Below are 22,444 nucleotides of genomic sequence, written 5' to 3'. Positions count from 1 at the left end.
GCAATTGCGTGTTTTCTATACCCTATATTCGGTAGACAACAAGATATTTTTGAGTTCAATTTTATTAAGTAGTGATTGTAAAAAAATACTTGCAATGTCTTGTACAATATATTATGCAGATGCAAAATATACCAAGACATTATTCTCCATTCTTCTTAAATACTTAAATATATTGAAATAAAACATCATGAATTATTGATAATCACACAAGTTTAACTTTATGCGACATATTAAATAAGACGGAAAAATATAAGGAAGGATTATTCTATAATTACACTGCATTGTTAATGGCTTACTATTTAATGCAAGTCACGGAATGTTTTTCTGTGTCTTCATATTAATAACAATAATAAACATTAATTTATACAGGTATCTAATTGTTTAATCTAGATGAAGTCCATTTTATGATTCTTATTGAAATAATGTGATTGGTAGATTAAGTTTTAGGATTATTATAGACAGTTTATAATAATGAAGTATTACACAGTACCAAATATACATCAATCATGTCACCATTGCCTTAATTAAGTCGTAGAATAAAGGAAGCGCTAAACTAAGAGTGTTTTGCAAAAAAAAGATGGATAGTCATTATCGACTTAATCAATTCACTAAAATCATCAGATTGTAAATACAAGAATTGATAAGATTGACAGATTTGAAAGCTGTCGGAAAATAACCACTTTCCGATCTAACAGTATTTATCCAAGATGGGACGAGGTAACCAATGAATCATTGTTCAGTTTATTACTCAAACATAATACTTTAAGAACTATTCTATTAGAGGATGCAGAAATCAATGAATGAGCAGGTTTTTAGTGGATATATTTCGGAAAAACAAAAATTAGAAGTTGCATACATACATACCTTTAGTTCAATGTTTATCATTTCTATTCGAAATTTGCTGTGAATATCTAATGATATTGTATAGTCTAGTGAGCAACATAAAAGATAGAATTAGACTTCCGTTGTTCAAATCTTAATATCATGATTATATACATTTTAAACTATGACATATAGTACCACCAAAGAAAGAAACATACGAAGCATATCAGATATAGTAATAATTGTAAAGCTTATAACCAATGTAATAAATGAGTTTTAGCCATGATGCAAATCCCTGCGGTTTGCTATCTGACCGTTCAGTTAGAGTCACTTCAATTGCGGCTCCTTGCTCGTACGCATATATAGGCACTTGGCTGAAGTTAAAACTGTGTATATATTGTTTTATTTTCATTTTAGATTTGTCAAGGATAAATCTAAGAATGCGCCTTCCTCGAGACGAAACGATAGTAAATTTGATTAGCAGTTCCCTGATCTTGTCCTTACATACTTGTACTTTAACATAATACTTTTAAAGCGCGTTACTACCATCATCATGGATAAATTAATAAGCTGTATGAAGCCACAAAATTATTTTCGAGTTATATAGTCCAGCAATTATTTCAGGTATCCTTGCCTTACAGTGCATATAGAGTTACAACTTCTATAAAAATTTTTGTCAAAATATAAATTTTTCTAGCTGTGGATCACTATGATTATTGAAAATGAGAGTCAAACTGACCACTGATACTTGGGTAATGAAACAAGTTTACGTTTGTGAGCATTGAAATGAAGGAAACATTTCACTTAGCTGCCTATTACATTAGCAAAAACCAATCAGTCGATCACATTACTTAATTCCATAAAATTAGTAAAATGTTGCATTATTTTATTTCAAAGTACTGGAAATGAAACCATGAAATGTACTGCGATATCCATACATGACAAAGCCAATTTCATATGAAATAATCGAGATATAAATATTAACAGTTCAATAAACCGAATCGATCGAAGTGTATACAATTGCTACAAAGAAAATTACATTAGTATTAAGCGGCTATACAAATATCACTTGCGCGATTTATATGACTTATCTATGCAATCTTTGCTGATCGACGTCACTCGCTTTTTCAATCAGAAAGAATCGTTTGCCACATTGGCTTTAAGTGCATTAACAAAATAACCGTGAATTAAATTCGTAAATTACCATTATCAAGATAAATGTCAAAATAATTGAATATAGTAGCCGTAATCGTGTATCCAGTTGCTGTTAAAATGCTAATACATACATTGCTTTAAATTTGATCAAAACACAAATTAAGCTATATTTGTACGAATCCAGTATACAACATAACATATGTATTTGAATGCATTTCCATTACTTTGTACACACTTCACGATAAAGACAACATTATATTAAAATTATGATATAGATCATTACAATTTAACGACAATAACAGAAGAACATCGGGTTAAACGAGCAAACATAAGCATTTGCTCAAATTGCACAATATCGGATAGATAGGTGAAGAGTTATTCAGATTATCGAGTTAAACGTAAACAATGACGAAAGTCTTTCTCAGCAACAGCTTGATAGTAATCAATTATACCTCTGTTGGGAATACGGATGGATAACGAGGTAGCATTTCATCCTTATCTTTATTTCGGTATAAATTACTGACATCAAAGTCGAGGTACCCAATACTTCTTTCAACACAGTCAAAATAATTCGGTAATGAGGCATCAGGAGTATTCTCGGCTGATGAACATAATATGCGGTTATAATTGAGCACGATTAATAAATCTCTTAGCCTTCATTTATTAGCTAGTACAACTACAATAAAAATGAATAAATTATAAATCTGTCATCAACAATTACCGTTTTGGGCCTCTTCATATGTTGGTGGTAATTGCCCATCGTATCGCAAGGGTACTGTTCCAATAATTACAGGCAGTTTAATATATTGGTTGAAGGAATAAGGAACCATAACGGTGATCTATGACCAGCAAGGATATGTGTAATTATTATTTCGATGAAACATTAATTACGATATATTACATTTTATAGTTTAGTAATATAACAAATTATTACCTTTATGAAATATTTAACCGTAATCAAGGTATTGCAATCCAAAGTTGGTGACGCAGCAGGTACTACTACTGACAAATTCGGCCAGTCGAAAACCTCATCAGGCTTGATTGGTTGGTTAGAACTTTTACAACGAAAACATTTCCTTCTACTGAGTTTATGCTCTGATGGTATAGAATTTGCAAATGCAAAATAGAATTGTTTAAATAAGCAGAATTGGTAAAGCAATTGATCCAGAACATAAAGTTGTGATAAAATTGAAGGATAGTTTATGCATCCGCAAAATATTTACGACTTATTACCTCGAGCTTTATAGGTAATTTTTTGTATAAATTCTAATTTCACGTTGTTTAAAGTTCGAGAGCTTCCGTTAACAACTTTTGTATCAAGGATTTCGATCCTTTCTCCAGGGAAGTAGGCTAACCGATCCGTACTAGCAGTGAGAATAATGGGTTTATTCTTATTTAGTAGGCTATATAATTTCCATTCCTTTTTAACAGGAGGCGGTTGTACCTATAGTTGTGAAGTACAGGAAATTAATCGCTGTCATTTGCCGAATACGATATTTTGTTCTTAAAATTATCCTTGACAACGCAATTGCGTTTTAACACTACTGTACTGTACAGCGAGAAAAAGATAATTCACGGTTGTAGGCTGGAAAGAAGTCGTCAAGCAAACGATGATCGTAATATTAATAGGGTTTTAGTAAGAGTGATACAGTTGATGAATTCTACTCTATTCTTTCAACATTTTAAGTTGTGCACATATGGTCATTGACCCGGTAAGTTGCAATATTTAATCAGTGGTAATAAGTGTATGTGTTCCGTTATCGAAATCGAGCAAAAACATAGCAACTTACATTGTATTCCGGTAAGTTGCAGTCAATAATTTCTTTTACATTGAAAATTTTCTGCGCAACTTCATCTACTTTCCATGGTCTTCGTATTCGTGCTTCCACAAAGTATCCGATATTGTTACCGTTCCTGTCCTCATATGAAGCTGGTATATTTCCATCTGGTAAGACAAATCGAAAGGGGAAATCATGCGATCCTTCATCTATTTTGGGAGCAATTTCATTTCTGTCGAAATTTTCTGAGAAAGAAATTTACAAATATCAATAACGGTAGATTGGATATACACATGCAAGAAGAGTTTATTATTCATTTATGCGTTCAAGTTGAAGCAATCTAATCCAGCTTAATAACATTTCGTTCTTGGTATTTTATTGTTTTGAATTGGCTTCTACTGGTCTATATTACTCAATATCGTCATAAAACTTGATTTACAGCCAGTATTGCATTGATTATGACAATGCAAAGCAACTACCTCTAGATCGATATCAACTGTATCTCTATGTACTAGCTCTGCCGCTTGATATAGCAGCTAATGCCAAAAATGCGACTGGATGAAATCATTCATTCCTGTTACTTGTCAGTTGATTAATGTTAGGGTTCATTTTGATCGTCAAATCACACCTGGCAGTTGAAGGAACGAAATGAAAGTGTACTCCATAACCCATAGTCCAATTTAATCAGTCTCGCTGCCCGATGATATTCTACCGTTGTTGAATCATAAAACCCATTCAAGTTCCAATATCAAGATAGCAATCCACGTTTGTTATCTACACAATGAAGTTATTGCGTCATTATTCGTCAAAGTTTAATAAAGGGCTAACTTAGAGTGCAACACAAACGTTGTCTGTCTTCTCTTGTAAATTAAACGAATACTAGAGTATGATTTTGAGTGCCAGAGATGGCTTTACCAATCTGTGATCGAAAGTCATATAGCAAGAGTGAAAAGGGAATACTAGAGTGTGATTTTGAGTGCAAGAGATGGCTTTACCAATCTGTGATCGAGAGTCCTATAGCAAGAGTGAAAAGGGAATACTCGAGTATGATTTTGCGTGCAAGAGATGGCTTTACCAATCTGTGATCGAGAGTCATCTAGCAAGAGTAAATTAAACGAATACTAGAGTATGATTTTGCGTGCAAGAGATGGCTTTACCAATCTGTGATCGAGAGTCCTATAGCAAGAGTGAAAAGGGAATACTAGAGTATGATGTTGAGTGCCAGAGACGGCTTTACCAATCTCTGATCGAGAGTCCTCTAGCAAGAGTGAAAAAGGGAATCAACGATGCAGAAAATGCAATCGATTATGTCAACTCAAACAAACAAGATTGAAAAATAGATCAACATTAAAATGATTGATGCACCGTCATGGCCAAAACTACGTCATCACCAACTGCATCATTTCTCTACTGCTACTGCAATCTAATTTAACCAAGCGCAACAACACTCCATTGACTGTAGCTAATGATGGCATTGAACCACTCATGAATTCAAGGCCACCATCACGATGGGACTGTTAATACTATTTTAAATGGCATTCTATTGGCGCCAGGATGCATCACAATCATATGATCGTTTTGACGATATCGACAGGAAATTTACCGGTTATAGTGTCTCCAAGCAGAATTGCTTATGGATTGATTCTACTGACTGGATACTGCGATGTACAAAACAATGGCGTAGCGTTTAGGCATTTGCGCTTTTGTGCAACCTGACAAAGAAAACAATTCGCAATCGCGATGACAATCAATTCGTTGGAAACTGGTTAAACCTGTCATGGACTACCTTTGAACTTTATTTTTCCTCCATAGCAGCTACCATCGCCAGTTTTGGCAATGAAATATGGTGCTATAATTTGATTTTAATGAAATTGATTCTATCAGAAATGAGTTAAGAGAACCTGTCTACTGATCGCAATTTTACAGTGGTGATCGTTTTGCTTTGCTCTCACTGCCAGACTAGAACAATTGACACAACAACTTGCTTAGAGTAATATTGTAGTATTGATCTATTCGTATCCAATCATAGCATAGGGGCTTAGAAATTTTTCAGACCTGAAAATAGGATTTTTCAATCGAATTGATCGTGTGTTGAAATCACTGGAATGTTTCTAACTCGTCGATAGCACGATTGTTTCCATGTTGACCGACTTATCCTATACTCCAGTTAGGACAAGTGCTATACAAGTCACTAAATGATGAACACCAACTTTGCAGTAAATTAATATAGAAAAATACTGACGTCAAGATATGCTACTGTTTCATGTTATTATAATTTAAAAAGCATACGTCCAACATCGGAACATAACCAATAACAATCATAATTAATTACTGACCAGGCTTGGTCTCCAAAACTCGTTATAATTTACAATGGTAGACAGCGACCAACAAACCGAGTTTAGTCGTTTAGCATTATTTCTCCATGGTATGCATTAAATCGGCTATTGAACTATTTGTTTGCCCCTCCATGCTGTCGGGAATTGTTCATAAGAAATGATAAACGATTTCAAGGTAGATTCTTGAAGGGTTAAGGAAAACGAATACTTTTGTCAAGTATTGTTGACTTAACTATTTACAGTATCGAAGTGGGCTTACCCTTGCAATGGATGATATCTTACTTTTGATAAACGGAATTCATGCCTTATCCCTACATGGAAGAATTTAACTGATCTTACTGCTGGCAATATAAGCGGTAGTTCATGCTGTTCTATTGACGTCTTACTAAGAGAATAGGTTGAAGAGATTGAAGTACTTCCCAATTTGTCTAAAAAGGGTCAACTCTCTCGTACACATGAAGATTTTGTCTATTATTGATTCCATGTACTGTACATTCGTACGATTGCATTAGGATCAAGTCGATTGCAATTTCACATTGTCATCCAATACTGCATCGCGGATGATACAAAGTCAAAATGGAACAGTGAACGCATCTTGAATACAGTAGAGTAGAATGATTTCTAGCTTCCTTGTTCATGAACTCTGTCTATTCGTGCAAGCAACGCTGTTGGCAATTGATTTTAATTTTAGCTTAATGTAGGGTAGAATCGTCTAGTCGATATTTGACTTTGATGGTCAAAAGCAAAAGGATGTTACACAACCTACCTTTACCGATGAGTATCATGACATCGCTATGAAATAGTTCTTCATCTCGATGAGTGGTGGTGCCGTGACCAGTGTGATTGAGTTTTAATTTACTTTGTGAACGGCCGCATAATTTGAGGCGAAGAAACTTGAGCTGTAGAGGTTGATTTAATTGGAGGTGAACAACACCTTCAATCGGTTGTCCAGGATAAAACACCTCTTGATCATCAACGAGAGATATTTTGAATATTTCTATTTTGACCATTCTTGGAAAAAGATGTACAATGATGAGTGTAGTAGTCAGGTAAACGCTAGCAAACGTCCAAATGGTTGTACAACGTCGTGTCAACAAACTTGTAGGCTGCCAAATTACGCTGCAAAAGAGATTGCACGCAGTATACTTGTATTGATTGCTAATCTAGCGATCAAAATAGAATTTCACCTTGAACAATCTTGAATTAGAAATGGCAGAGTGAATGACTTGTGTCCAAGCTTTTCCCTCCTACAGTCCCGTCGTTCCTATTTAAGACTAAAATCGAAACCAATCACGATGACAAATAAGCATTCAATACCCATCTACAGTACTACGATCGAGGTGGCGATTGTTCCTAACAGCAAACTGGTATTCAATGAGATTACGTGCAAAAACTGGATGGACGAGATCGGACCGTCTGTAGGATATAATACGCAACCAAGGTTGCAATCTCCCTTCAAGCGATGCTCTTCTGGCTAGACTAGTTGGATTTTGCCCCAATATCAGCGACAACTAGGTGTTCCTTTGGCTATCTCCCAATATGGCGTCAAAAACCGCTATTAATTAAGTGAATAACACCGTCTTACCCAATCCAACGGTCTGCTGAACACAACCAGCTCCCTTCCGCTAACCCTAACCCGCAGCCTAATAGTACTGTATGTACGTGCTGTACTGTACAAGGGGATTTGCTGACAGGTTGGAAGCATTACAGTGTACAGTACAGTAATATTATACTGTAGAATAGAATGTACTGTACTGTCCTGAAAGACTGGAATCAGCCCAGCCAAGTCGTTTTGAAAGGTTTTCCATTCGATGGAATACCTCCAAGTTTTCTAGATACTTCTACACTACAAGTCAATGACAGAGACGAGAAGACTCAGCAAGATCACCAGCTGTACTGTACTGTCCTAAAAGACTGGAATCAGCCCAGCCAAGTCGTTCTGAAAGGTTTTCCATTCGATGGAATACCTCCAAGTTTTCTAGATACTTCTACACTACAAGTCAATGACTGAGACGAGAAGACTCAGCAAGATCACCAGCTGTACAAGACTGGAACCAGCCCAGCCAAGTTGTTCTGAAAGGTTTTCCATTCAAAATTTTTCTAGATACTTCTACACTACAAGTCAATGATTGAGACGAGAAGACTCAGCAAGATCACCAGCTGTCAATAGTGTGAGTGCGTCAGCACTATCGTCGCACTGTACTGTACAGTGTACAGTACACTAGAATAAATGAATACAATGTACTGTACAATACTGTACTAAAACTACTATACAGTACTGTACAGTGTGCAGTACAGTACGGCAATGTAAAGCGCAGAGTTTTGTAAAAGGATCACGCTTATCGATATTTTATATCATATATTCATCATTATTCTTGTTGACATTCTAAATTCTATCATGTCTATAATTAGCTGTCCCCATAACTCGGTCTAGTTCCCAAGGAAATGAAACTTATTTCAACGCTCTGAAAGATTAAGAAAGAAAACACTGACAGCTTTCATACTGTCGATTGTGGAGAATATACAGTGAATAAGGTCCACATTCCATTTCAATAGCCCAGACCAAGGTGCTTAGGAAGTGAGACTTACTCTAACGATCTGAAAGCTGAAGAAAGTAAACACTTACAGCTTTCATACTGTACTGTAGATTATGGAGAATGTACTGTGCAATGATGGTCTACATTCCATTTCTACAGCCCAGACCAGGGTAGTTGTGCTGTCTTCAAGAATGGTGGATAGTGATACGTACGGTGTGATGCACACGTACAGTAGGCTAATATTGCAATCACTTATGATATTAATAATATGGATATTCTTAATTCTATTCACAATCCATCCAAATGAAATGAAACTTACTCTAACGATCTGAAAGATTAAGAAAGAAAACTCATACAGTTTTCATATTGTAGATTATGGAGAATGTACAGTTATGATCTACATTCCTGCCACAAACAGCTTTGCAACAAGATAACGTAATGTACGATCTATAAGTCAATTCCTTGAACCACGTATCAAGGAACGACTTCTTTACTATTAGGAACACTTTTACTCTACTAGCAAACTACACAAAGACTTGGACGCTTCGTATTTTACGTTAAACACTCAGTGTAAGAGATAACGTTATTACACTTTATATTGCGTTTATATACTCGTCCTCAATAGTTCATGAGTCATAACTTAGAAGTCAACTAAAATAAGGACAGGCTAACAGAATTATCCTAACATAGATATTTTTACTCTCATACAGCATATAACACTGCCACAATTCCATTTCTATAGCCCAGACCAGGGTGTTTGTTTGTGCAGTCTTCGAGAATGGCGAATAGCTCTACTTACGGCGTAATGCACACGTACCCTATGCTGATATCGCAATCACTTTTTGTATCATAGAAACTGCTTCCAATGGCATTTAAGCAGACACCAGTCTCCACGAATATCGAAACTAGAACTCTCTTTATTTCAAAAGTAACTCGCTTTCGTAACTCCTATCAATTCGCGAGTAGCTACAGCATATACTTGTCTATGGGTATTAATACGGATAGACAATTTCACTTGTCGTATAGTATATTCTTATATCGATATTAGTATGACTTCAAGCTCTACTTGAAAATAAGTTAGAGCACGCATACAACATAAAATTTACCATGATCAGAACACGATCTGACCTTGGAGTACTCTTATAAATTAGGTATCTCACTAGTTGCTAACAATCTATATATATACAAGTATAACAGTACTCGTCGCGACAGGGGTAGCGTGACAGTCGACAATGTACTCATATTGCGTCGAGTACACCATGAAGAGAAGAATTCTATCTACTTTTTTAGACGCAATGAATCACGCAGTACGTAATTGTCATGGAGATATCGAGATGTAAGAATTTCGAACATCTCTCTAGTACAGTACAAATGCGCTTTAATTAATCAATTAATACGATATCATAAGCAAAGCATCACTCCGATAATACCAAATCATCGTTACGAATTAATCCTAACAACGATACGGTGTACGAACATACTTATGCCTTTATGACATAAATTCGAAAGAGTTAAAACTATTCAGGCATTTACATTGTGAATAATGACGACATCAATATGTTATGCATTTACAAAGTAAAGAAAGTCTCATCAGTCTACTCCATTACAAATTGAAATTTTCAACAGTTATTATCATAGTTACAAATATTTAAGTTTTCTTACTTCTGTCGTAGTGTCTACAATGACATAGGTTATACTGTATATGATAACCAAAACATCGTTTCTAGCAGAAATTAAAGCATGTACTGTACACTGTACAGCTGTTTTCTTAACATTAATATAATGAAATCAAAAGAACGCTATGTGAATATTGTAAAAAAACAACAATTATGCTTTCAAATAGTGAAATATACTCATGTACACAATAATCGTATAATTAGATATACATTATATCATTACAGATATGTATCATTTTATATATATTGTAAGTATCGACGGAGCTAGTACTGTACAGTATGTCAACGCTTGCAGTAATAATTCTTATGCCCATAGAATTTAGTGGTTGAAAACATTGATAAATGTCTCTAGCATCAAATTATAACCGTGCGGAGCAATAGTCATTAATTAGTGCCAATTTTAGACATTCAGCACTAGCCTGCAACAAGAAATTTTATAATGGACACTAGTAACAAATACTGAGGCAATTTTAGTAAAGAACATGCAACCTGGAGCTTAATATACACGACAAATTGTACAAAAACAGTACCAATACCGTCAATGTATTTCATATAATCTGTGACAACTTAATTACCACTTCATGATAACATACATATAGCGTAAATCGTAAAATACTTTGATCGGAGGGATGGCTCTAAGTTTATGTATTAGATATATGCATTAAAAGGCTTTTAGTATCACTTTACCTACATTATATTCCGCTATAATAAAAAAGCTTTTCCTTGAATCACTGCTTACAAGAATACAAACGGAAATTCTTTCCGAAATAGCAGCGACCATAAAGAACATTAATTTAATTCGAGAACGCTACGCGTAACAGTTTCCTTTTTCATGGTCAACCATACGAAATTCATAATTTTCAAATGACTCCAAGCCTAGTAATTTAAATTGAATTGCGATAGATTGTATTTGAATTTTGCAACACGAATTTGCAGACGAAGGATAAGCAATCTCTTCCATTATGTAACAGGATGAAAAACTGGATATAACGGGGTAAAAAGTGTATCACCAACGTAATCGCCATCTCCACCTTTGATGTCAACCGTGCCATCTATACAAGGTTCATATGTGGGCGGAGGAATATCAGACGCATCGGCGAAGTGATCTATAGTAAATAAAAAAAATATAAATTTAACGAATGATAGGATTAATACGCATAGTTAGTAGATCTATGAATTTTTTAAGAAATAAAAGAGCTCTCAATACCGCGGATAGTATCGTGCAAGGAATTACTCGAAGGCGATGTCTGTAGCTGATTTTGTGATTTGTTGCCTAGTTGTGCATAGCCTAAGTACAATTCGATAAAAAATACGTGTAGTTACACTGATAAACGACACCATAAATATAATAGAACATGATGATATTGCATGTATGCCTATCATAATTTAAATAGATGCACCTGTATATTGTAATAAAGGCATTAATACATGCATTTAATTACCTGCGGCGCAATAAATGCAAGAGTCTTCTGTGACTGATTGATAAGCTCGGTTGACTGGAGGAGCTGGATCTTGCTTAGCGTTAGTCTCTTTAGCAACAGCAGTTTGTTTCATTGCTATTGGCGTAATTGCATTATCTAACTGCGAAGGGCCTAATTCTTGCAATGGTGACTTACTTATACTGGGGCCAGCTGCGGCGGCTGCATTCCGGGGTAATCCAGTTTTTATACGAATAGGAATAGTTCCAACAATAACAGGAAGATCTATAGTGAGATTAGGCTCCATCGGAACCTTTACATAAACCTAAATAAAGGATAATTGCCATAACATTTAAGAAACACCTATTAAGAATATTTACTACAGCATATATATACATACTTGTTATTCTTTAAGGATTGATAGGAATATTGGCTATTCCGCGAATTATTGCATTGCTAAGTAGATCACTTACCCGCAAAACATATTCTACTTTCAAAATTTTCGATAAGGTATTCGTTGGAGCAATACATGGAATATTGATCTTGATATTTTCAAACATAAGCTTTCTATGCGGCTCTACGGCTTCATCAAAAGACATCTTACAGTATGATTTCTCATCAATACTTTTGTGGCCTTTGCAGCATGATGAAGAGGGAGACAAAAACATTTTATCATTCCATTTAAATATATAAAGCAATTCATTGCCTTATTCCATTTCAAATTCAATTACTGGTATACGCCTTACGTAAATATTTTTCAAGAATCGCTAACATAATAACTTTAATTCATAAGATACTTGCTATGCAGTGGCTTACCCGAGGCCTTTGTCCTGACAATTTTCTTAAAGTCAATTTTGATGCCATGTAACGTTCTACTAGAACAATTATCAACTTCAGCTTTTATCAGTACAAGATCTTCACCTGAGCACACAGCCTTTTTATCAATCCGACCAGTTAATTTTATAGGACCTGATGCGCAACACCAACAACACAAGACAACCTCATTTTCGAGAAGTTCCGGTGCTCCCTGGCATTAGTATACGAATAAAATAACATATCTATTTAGTCAAAGTTTGTCGACAACATTTTGGCAAGACCCTAGCAAATACTTCATCCATTTATTAATTAAAATCGTTTTAAATATGTTTAACAACATGTACTTTTCATACTAGTTGGCTGAGAGAGTAAAATTGCATTACCTTCAGATCGATTCTATTGCAATCTACGAGTTCGAGAACAGTAATTGCCTTTCGTGCTTTAGGTTCGTACTTTTTCCATGGAACGTGAATAGAAGCTTCGACGAAATAACGAATATAATTACCCTTCATACCTTCATAAGTCGATGGCAGTTTAGTTTTCGGTAATTTAAAACTAAATTTGTAATCGTAGCGTCCTTCAGGCATTACTGGATACTGTTCATTTTCACGTTGCTCTATTCGTTAAAGGTTAATTATAATATAGTTAGTCAAAGCAAAACCGTTTACTAACTACAGTTTTACATTTACATCCATATCGCATTTCTGATTTATTGATTGTTCAAGTAGAATCAACTTTGAAGCCGAATAAAACGTGGCCCACATAATTGTGCAGCATTACTAGTCGCAGATTGTTTCCTACAAAACCGCATAACACCTCAGGCTGTAGAATGCAATCTATATCTTCAATAAGTTTTGAGTATTAGTGCTTGCGCGAATTCGCACTTCTCTACTGGATCGTCATCGTCATTGCATTTACCAGTAAATGATGCATATTATTATAACTTAGTAACTAGTCATCATTGGTGATAATATACGTAAACAGTCCACACCAAAACCTTCACCCTTCTAATGCTGAGTACTATCCTTAATTTACAGGAATTAGAATCAAACTGGCTAGCCAATATCGCTAATGGCTGCATTACCGACTTTAGCCGTAACAGATACATGATTACAGTTTAAAATTGCCATGTATCAATAAAATCAATCAATCCAATTTTTGCAACGTGTCATTTTAATTATGCAGTAACATTTGCAGTTGAAGATGTTCTGCTACCGAAATTGACTTCATTAGCACAATAACACCAGGAATCACATCGCTAAAATTTAATTAGCCTTTGATACGCGGACTATGCAAGATGAATTAACAACCCTAAAATTGTTCAATAGTTCATGGAAAATTGTGGCCGGTAAAGAGTGATTAAGCTAACGTTTAAATAATGGCATGAAGCATGAACTACTGTCATAGAAAATGGTTATGTATTCTGCTCATTCACAATAGAGCATCAATTATCATAAGGCTAAGAGTGATTTACGAGTATTTTGTACCGTTGCATTTCTTATATAACAGTATTTCATTGCCACCAATAATGAAATAATTCAGCGAAACCGATCAGCGTTATACGGCCATTCAAATAATGCAGTATTGTGTAGCCTCGTGAATCCATATTGGTTACACGCCACACAGTTATTATGATAGGATTGAAATTGATTACATAGTAAATTGCCGACTATGAAATTGTAGTGCTCGCCTTGCATGTGATAATCGTTCTAGTGCAGAAATTTGTTGATGACGGGATTCATGCTATGCCAGTTAACAATGTAATTCAGTTTAGTATCGGAAAATAATCCATATAAATGATAACTAATGCTTATACGGTTCCATGCGATTAATACAAAACAAATGTACACATCAACTGGACAATAGTAAACAATGCTATAAGAACAAGACCTTCATTACAGGAAAGGATCAATGATTTTGGTCAAGAAATGTACAGCAATAAAACGATATTGCTGTAGAAAAAGGATTTCCTGAGTGTTTTGATGATCTATATTGCAATACTTCAAAAAGTTCGTTATTTAGTGTTTGGGGGCGAATAAATAAAATACCCTTTATACTGTAAATACGTCAATGTTGATGAAAGGATATCAGCGACACTATGCTCTTTTACATAACGTAAGCTTTGAAAATAATTTCGATAGAGATATTGTAATCTCATCAGGCTAAGACGCCATCGATGTAAGTTTAAATTTGGCCAAGTTTAAAGCGCGTTCGATTCAAGACAAAACGTTGATAAAGCTTTATATTAAAGGAAAAATAGTTTCTATAGCTAACTACTGCATAATACTTGCTGCACTCACATCTATCTTTGTGGCAGAGCCCAATTAACGTTACGATGAAACAATAGATAATGTACTCCAATCTAAAATTTAGAAAGAGGGTGTCTGCTCTGTCTATTATCGAATATATAGATTCTTACTACAACAAGTTCTTGGTAACTCTAACTTTAAAATGATCTGCTAACTTTTAACTTCAACACTACCTATTTTATGTTGAAGAGAGCGGCAATCAATAGACAAAATACGAGAATTGTTTTGAAAAGTAAATGTACATTGTCAGTGCGTGATAACATAAAAAGAGTCGATCATGCAATCTTCCTGTGTTTCGTAGTTATGCTTACTGGATAGTAGACGGTTTGTTGAAAGCAGTAAGTACGCCAATTGCTCTGAAAGTACGAATCATGATCGATTTCAGCAATACTGTAGATTTGCCGTATTGCATCACTACCGGTAAAAAAAAATAATATGTTGCGTACATGACAAGGAGCAAAAAGTCGTATACTCGTATGCTGTAAAAGATTGGTTTTTTCCTATTCTATTTATTGGTTTAGCGATCAGCATCATTTCACAGCACTCAATACACAGGCAGAATAACTTATTTACAAGCAGACTTCATTATTGACATACCTGGACCAAATAGTGTTACCATTTTATCGATTACTTTTTCTTCGTCATATAATATCTTGGTTTCATTACCATCTTTGTAGCGTATATGAGTGCAAGCACCACCGTACATATGCACCTTCACCGCTTTTAGCTTGATTGCTTTGGTCAAAATCAAGGTGATGGTGCCGACAACGGTTTGACCAGGAAAGAAGATGGGAGGATCTTTCTCAATATTGACTACGAAAGACAGTATCGTTGGCATGCCGATATATCCAATAGCGATAACGTATAGTTGTTGTAGAGTAAAAGTTTCGAATGCACTTTGTAATGAGGTAGTTGTTGCGACCTCAACGAGAAGTCTAACTTTGCAAACGAAAGGATAGTAATAGGACCACTCAAGGGAGTCCTTATTCAGCCAATTTAAAAGGTTAACAACGAAATAACATTGACGATTGTTACCCAATGATGGAATGGCAAGTGATCCCAGTTACAACACAAAATGACAACGCTGCGATGTAAAAGATTTGCTATTACTCTCACCCACCATGCAAGGAAATGTTTATCCTGGTGGGTTTTCTTCCTTTCACTATTGCTATGACTGGAAGTCAAATAATGGACTGACAGTCACCGATTGCCGTACTGTATAGTAAGGTATACTATCATGCCAGCCTGTATGTCTTGTATAGAACGTGATGCATTTTGTCCAATACGTTTACTGTCCACTTGACAGTCTGTAGAGACAGTGCTGCAATCGGTCACGGACTAACGTTAAATGGATTGTCTATCATTGGATACTGAATGAAATGAACTGCTAGCAATACTGTATACTGTACATTGTTTTATCACACAAGCAAAAACGAGTCATTTCTTTTGCCTCTGCAGCAGTTCTGATCGTTCTAATCATGCAGGTGGAGTAAAATCCGCCATGGTTCTATGACTTCTACCTGATGGAGGTCAAAAACAAAAATGCCATTATGGGTGCTATGAACTCCAGTACAGTACTGTGCAGTACAGTACAGTACCATACTGCCCACTTTACAGTACGTTGTACTGTATGCAACTGCTGGACAGAAGTGCGGAAAGTATACGCTGCGCCACTAAGGTACAGTACTGTATTCGACGAGCGTGTAAAATAATCCATACTGTCACAGTTAATATATCCTTTCTTTCGAAACTGGCGATAGGAGTGCAATTGCTTTTTCTGCCATTTAGCTACAGGATCGACAGGGCCACTTTGGGCAATCAACAAAATTACTGTATCGATATGATGTCGATCTGATAAAGCTTGGTGTTGATATTGTACATTAGTAGTTGTAGTGCAGCCCCGACTATAGCTTAGATTACGATCCAAGATTTTCGGAGAATCGTTTAAACTGTTTGCGTCTGCACTGGCAAGATGTGATTGTCTAGCTAAAAAGTATTCTGTTACGAATTATATTATACAAACGTGAATTTTACTCTAATAATTCAGATAATCAGATAGTCCTTGGTAGACGTTAGACGAACCGAACATAGGTAATACAGTAAAATTGACAAGAAACTGTACTTCTTGATTTAGTGTTGAAGTTCACTTAATCATAGCAGTTTAGTACGGTGATGGCGTGATTGCTTAAAAATGAATTATACATTCTTCGTTATACAAACATAATCAAAACGAAGTTGCAGAGCGGTTTCAATAATTTCAATGGAGTGCTAGTCGAGGAACATCTAAAAGGTGTTGTAGTGTTGTACTGGTACTCTCTCCGTAGTCCAAACCTCTTTAAAATAAATTTTGACTCCTACATGCTGTTAATTGCAAGACTAGCTTAGATTGACTTGACTGCGTATCTCCATACCCACAAAAATGTGATTGTGTCAGAATACGTATGGTATGCAACACAAATAGACCACCTTTTATCAATAACACAAATTACGCGCAATAGCTCAAATAGCAAAAGCTTCTCTAGAAAGAAGGAGATTACAAGCGGAATATGCATCTTTATCCGTACTAGTAAATAGAAATGATAATAAATATAAATCTATTTGAATACCGAATAAAACAAGGGGTTTATAAGCAAATGGTACATACGTGTATAGTAGTTCGAAAATAGGGAGAGAAATGTAACGTATGAAATCACCTTCACGATAATTTAGATTTAATAGTAACCAAGATACTGTATTACTTAGTTGCACCTGTATTGGCTGTTTGGTAAAATGTTTGCATTTTTAGGCAAACCATTTTGTAGAACAGCTCATTTCCACATTGAATGTGTAATCAAGCTAGTAGGAGCAATAACTAGATGAGATCGTAAGAATAAAACTCTTAATGGCGTACTTCAATGTTTTTATTTAGTCATTCTGTGGTACAAGATCCTTCATTATCAATTTGTACCTCAGTGCATCATTGACTGAAACAATTTTTCCCATCTGTCATGAAGTGTTATTTTAGATAAGTTCTGCATAACATAACATAAACGGATAGCCCAAAGCTACCGTAAGCTATGATATTAGGCTGTAATGAGCAATAAAAATTCTATCTGGTAAAGTTATTTAATCTACAAACTCCAGTTTAATAATTCAGATGAAATCATTCTTTTCATAACGTGTACTAATAATCACAAAAATTATCATTATATAAATTTAATACTGCTATTTACATATGTCTTAGAAAACACGTAGTATAGCATAAACTTGACTTTGGAACGTCATTTACAAATATCAACTGCAAATTAAAAATTTTTTGAACAATGTCACAGAATTTTAATACAGATATATTTAATTCACTTCGTATACTTTAAAGAAGTATAGCATCAAGAAAGTGCTTCTGTCTTAACTGCCAAAATATTCATGTACACAAATTTGCATAATCTATAGGTAATGTTGAATAAGATAATTAATCTAACAAGCTAGCTATTATTTGAATAGATCGTTAAATACAGTTTTGTTTTACCAAAATGTAGAATGGATAGCGGGTAAATTTAAAATTTTCTGTCTTGAATTAATTATATAATAATATATTCAGTTGATTAAGTTAAAGCACTACATAAGACACTGGAATTCCGTTTGTACTGATTTTATATCCTAGAATCAATCTTCTAGCAACGGTATAAAATTGATAGAAATTAAATCTTTTCAATTTTAATCTAATAAACATCTCTATTCATTATTTGTCGTATAAATTTATTAGATAATTAATCAAATGAATAAACGTATGGATTTTATAAGGAAGTAACGAAACAATATAACTGTTTTCTTGATGAAAGGATTTTGATTGAATTATAGCAGTATTAACGTAAGCTAGTTGGAATTGCTTTCTCGAAATCGATTCATATTTGAGTTGTATTAGTGGTACTAAATCCGATAATAACTATTTGATTAAACAAAGACAATCAATAAAGTATCCACAGGCTAAAATCAATAGCAGGATATCAATGATCTGGCTGACTATATCAGCGAAATTACCCTTCATCTTTAATATATAATATTTAAACCTTTCTTTTAGACTTTATGTGATTTTACCGGATTGTAATATGGATACTGCGGAGTATAAGAAGAATCACCAACTAATTCACAGTCGGGAAATCTTTCAGTCTTTAAATCAACATGACCTTCAACACAATTTCTATTAGGAAGACTTAAGTTTGTAACGGTATCAGCAAGTTCTTGTTGTTGTTCATGTGTAGCATCTATTTATAAATAATGATAAAAATTTTCTATTATTATATTTTATCCTTCTTCTTTACAATACCTTAAATTTTATTAAAAATATGCAACATCTTAGGTTATTTAAAGCGAACAATATTTTTTATCGTATTTTAGTTATTATTGTGGCTTCTGCATAAGCTATCAAATACTGAGAATTTGAAGTAAAATTCTTATTCAGTTTTATATCTACCTTATGAAGTAACTGGTACTTCTCTAGTATTTCTCTCGTAGTTTACTGTACTATACCAGTTCAGTTTATTATTGGTACAAAATTTCGAAAAGTGAAACTCTTTGACTAGGATTTGAAAGCATATCCTTCTCTATTCTATTGTACTACAGGTTTCTCATACAATATAATATAGATATAGCTACTAGAATTAAAATGATTTCAAAAAGGGAGGAAATAGAGAATAGAATATAACCGTGAAATTTGAAAAGATTTTTTCATCTTTTAATTGTTTTCGAGATAGAACATAAATTATATTATTGCAAGGTATCCACAGATTTTGATAAATAGAAATTTAGCTTGGATTACGCATGCTTTTTTTATCAATATCCCTTGAGCGTATTATAGATTTGATATTTCACAGTAACAAATGCATTAAAGTATAGAGAAGTAATGTGTTTGCGTTCGAATTAAAGATAGAAGATGGGATTTTATTACACCAAATTCATATAGAAGGGAAATAGATTGATTTTTAATGATTAAACAAAAGCTGTAGCTAATTTTCTTTTAATCTTTTTGGTATAAATTAAGATATTGCTTTTACTAACCAATAGAAGATTTTCTTGAGCCCGGTGCAGAAACTGATGATTCTATCGGCGGTAGACGTTTGAATGAAATCGTTGAACGTCTCTCGTTTGTCTCTGGACTTAACTCACTAAGTCGAGGTAAGACACTAATCTTCTGTGCTTCGGGTAAAGAGAGATCCAATGCTGGATTATCAGTCTTCGCAGAATTTTGTTGCTCCTTTGAATCATCTTCTGTGGGTTGCTGCTCATGTTTATCGACACTATTTAACAATTCACGTCTGGGAATTGTTCCTATTTCGATTGAAAATCGAACTTCTAAATTTAACCCAAAAGGAACTATCACTTCAACCTATACATATGGTATTATAATAACAAGTTTGAAGTTAATCTTAAATTTTTCCTGAGAAATGAAATATTCTATCACTTTTTTAATAGTTCGATAATTTGATGTTAAACCATTCAAATTACGTTTAATAATTTAAAGATATATTTCGACAAATTTAACCTTTATGAAGTATTCTACTTTCAAAATATTTGATAATGAGTTTGTAGGGGGTAGACAAGGAATAGTGATACTTTTATCATTCCAAGTAAAGCTGCAACCCTGTTTAATAGTTTCGGATTGTGCTAAGGAAGCGTAAGATTTCTGTTCCACGCGAACATGACCTAACAATAATTCGCATTAATTACTAATTCGGCATAAAATTTAAATACATCTCAACAACGCTATTATGCAATAAATACGCATATTCAGGTATTTCCACTAATCTTTAATTAACTAATTAGCTATTACTTCATTCAATAATACTGTAGATAATATACCTTTCGCTCTTCGAGTAACCATTTGTAGTAAGGAAATTGCTATTCCATTCATATTTCTGTCTGTATAATTTTCAATTTCAGCTGTTAATAGAGTTACTTTTTCCCCAGGCACAAAAGCTTTTTTGTCGATTGCTGCTCGAATAATAAGTGGTCCTGACTGGCAACACCAACAACATATGCTTTTTTCATTCTCTAGCGGTAGCGGAGGTTCCTAATTTATAACGTTATGGAAAGAATGATTCACATCATAAATAAATATGACTACTGCTAACATGTAAAAATTGCTTTCATAAATTGCATGATAAACTAGTAATCGCTTTTCTATAATCTTAGTAAGCTGGTGTAAATTACTCTCAACAGTTTGATATAGTTAATATTAAGAATTTTAGAGCTTCATTATCTAAACTGACAATGACTTACTAGTAGGTAATAATGACTAAGTAGTATCATTGTTGGTATTAGTGAATGAAAAAATTTTAGGTAATTATGGATAGCAATTGTTAAATATAATTTTACTTTTGAAATAACTTACCACAAAGTTAGGTGCATTACAATCAATTACTTGAAGAAATGTGAATGGTTTCTTGCATATTGGGGGCACTCTAAGCGGTAACTCTATCCATGATTCGACTAAATAACGAATAGAGTTGCCCGGTTGGATAGACTCAAAAGTTGATGGAAGAATATCAGACGTTGGTAACCGAAATGCGAATGGATAACGATATTGTCCAGCAAGTAAAAGATGATTCTCAAGATTCTTGTCGTTACGATCTAGTAAACATTTCAGAAGACAGATGTTTAAGGTCTCTGTTGAATGGAATCGAAATTACTTGCTTTCATGGTATCAGAATAAATATAATTCTGGTCTAATACTATGTTGCCATTTCAACACATTACAAAATGGCAATTTATGTAAGCTAAACCGTATCAAAATTTAATCTATACGGTCAATACATAAAGTAATTAAGAATTTAGATAATTTGTAACTTCTAATCTTATTGTAAAATCAAATATTAATGAGAAATTAGTACAGATAGATTTACAATTGATTACCCATTTCTACGATCAAGCAAGAATGTAAATGAAACAATATCTTAATTCCATTTCGAATAGCGTACATTTACAGATTTAATTCAGTGTCTTTAAATTTTCACTAAAGCATACTCATATCTACAAAATAGTTAGATCAGGTTGGTATTACAGTCTCATTAATAAAAAATTTCAGAGATATAATCTGCTATACCTTAACTTAAGAAAATAATAGTCAATACAAAATTAATAAGCCATCGAAAAATGTTGTACTATGGCAAAATAGAAGCAAACTGAAAGTAGCTTAAGGATAGTTATAAGGAAAGTTATAGTATAAATTTTTGAAAAAAAAGTGTCGAAAAATAACTTACCACTAGTAAAAGCAGTCACAACATGTTCCAGAAATTTTTGGTTCTGATAAGCGGTTTTAGTATCATCACCAGATTTGTAAGCAATTCGAGTCTTGGCTTCTCCAAAAATGCCAATTTTTATGGATTTAATTCGAGTTGATTCAGTCAGTACGATAGTTACAACACCAGATATTGTTTGTCCGGGGAAATAGGCTTTTTGATTCTTAGAAAAATTAATCGTGTAGCTCTTTATTTTCACCGTCATGTTGGATTCAAGTTCTATATCACAATACTCATGCTTCAGATGATTTATTTTAAGGTAGTTTTAGCTTTCAAAGAAGGTAAAATCCACATTTAACATCATTAAATTTCATTCAAGATTG

General features: G+C 34.1%; 2 protein-coding genes across 2 annotated transcripts; both read right to left on the bottom strand.

The window, feature by feature from the left end:
- Positions 1-111: 111 nt before the first annotated feature.
- On the bottom strand, positions 112-7,101 carry TRIADDRAFT_64232 (uncharacterized protein; the record flags this gene model as incomplete). Its single annotated transcript, XM_002115939.1, has 9 exons — positions 112-162; positions 865-929; positions 1,761-1,845; positions 2,430-2,578; positions 2,699-2,816; positions 2,912-3,072; positions 3,211-3,421; positions 3,768-4,000; positions 6,858-7,101. 9 exons carry the CDS (start codon positions 7,099-7,101, stop codon positions 112-114), a joined length of 1,317 nt encoding a protein of 438 aa, XP_002115975.1.
- Positions 7,102-11,975: 4,874 nt separating this feature from the next.
- Positions 11,976-22,317, bottom strand: TRIADDRAFT_11395 (uncharacterized protein; the record flags this gene model as incomplete). The annotated part of the gene is made up of 5 exons (XM_002115938.1): positions 11,976-12,047; positions 20,366-20,506; positions 20,669-20,893; positions 21,218-21,487; positions 22,102-22,317. Coding segments are annotated over 5 exons (924 nt in total), but the record flags the coding sequence as incomplete, so codon positions are not given.
- Between the last annotated feature and the right edge of the window lie 127 nt (positions 22,318-22,444).

The sequence above is a fragment of the Trichoplax adhaerens genome, genomic scaffold (genome assembly GCF_000150275.1).
Source record: "Trichoplax adhaerens TRIADscaffold_13 genomic scaffold, whole genome shotgun sequence".
NCBI lineage: Eukaryota > Metazoa > Placozoa > Uniplacotomia > Trichoplacea > Trichoplacidae > Trichoplax > Trichoplax adhaerens.
Note: the sequence above shows the minus strand (reverse complement) of the source record. Positions and strands in the feature narration are given on the sequence as shown.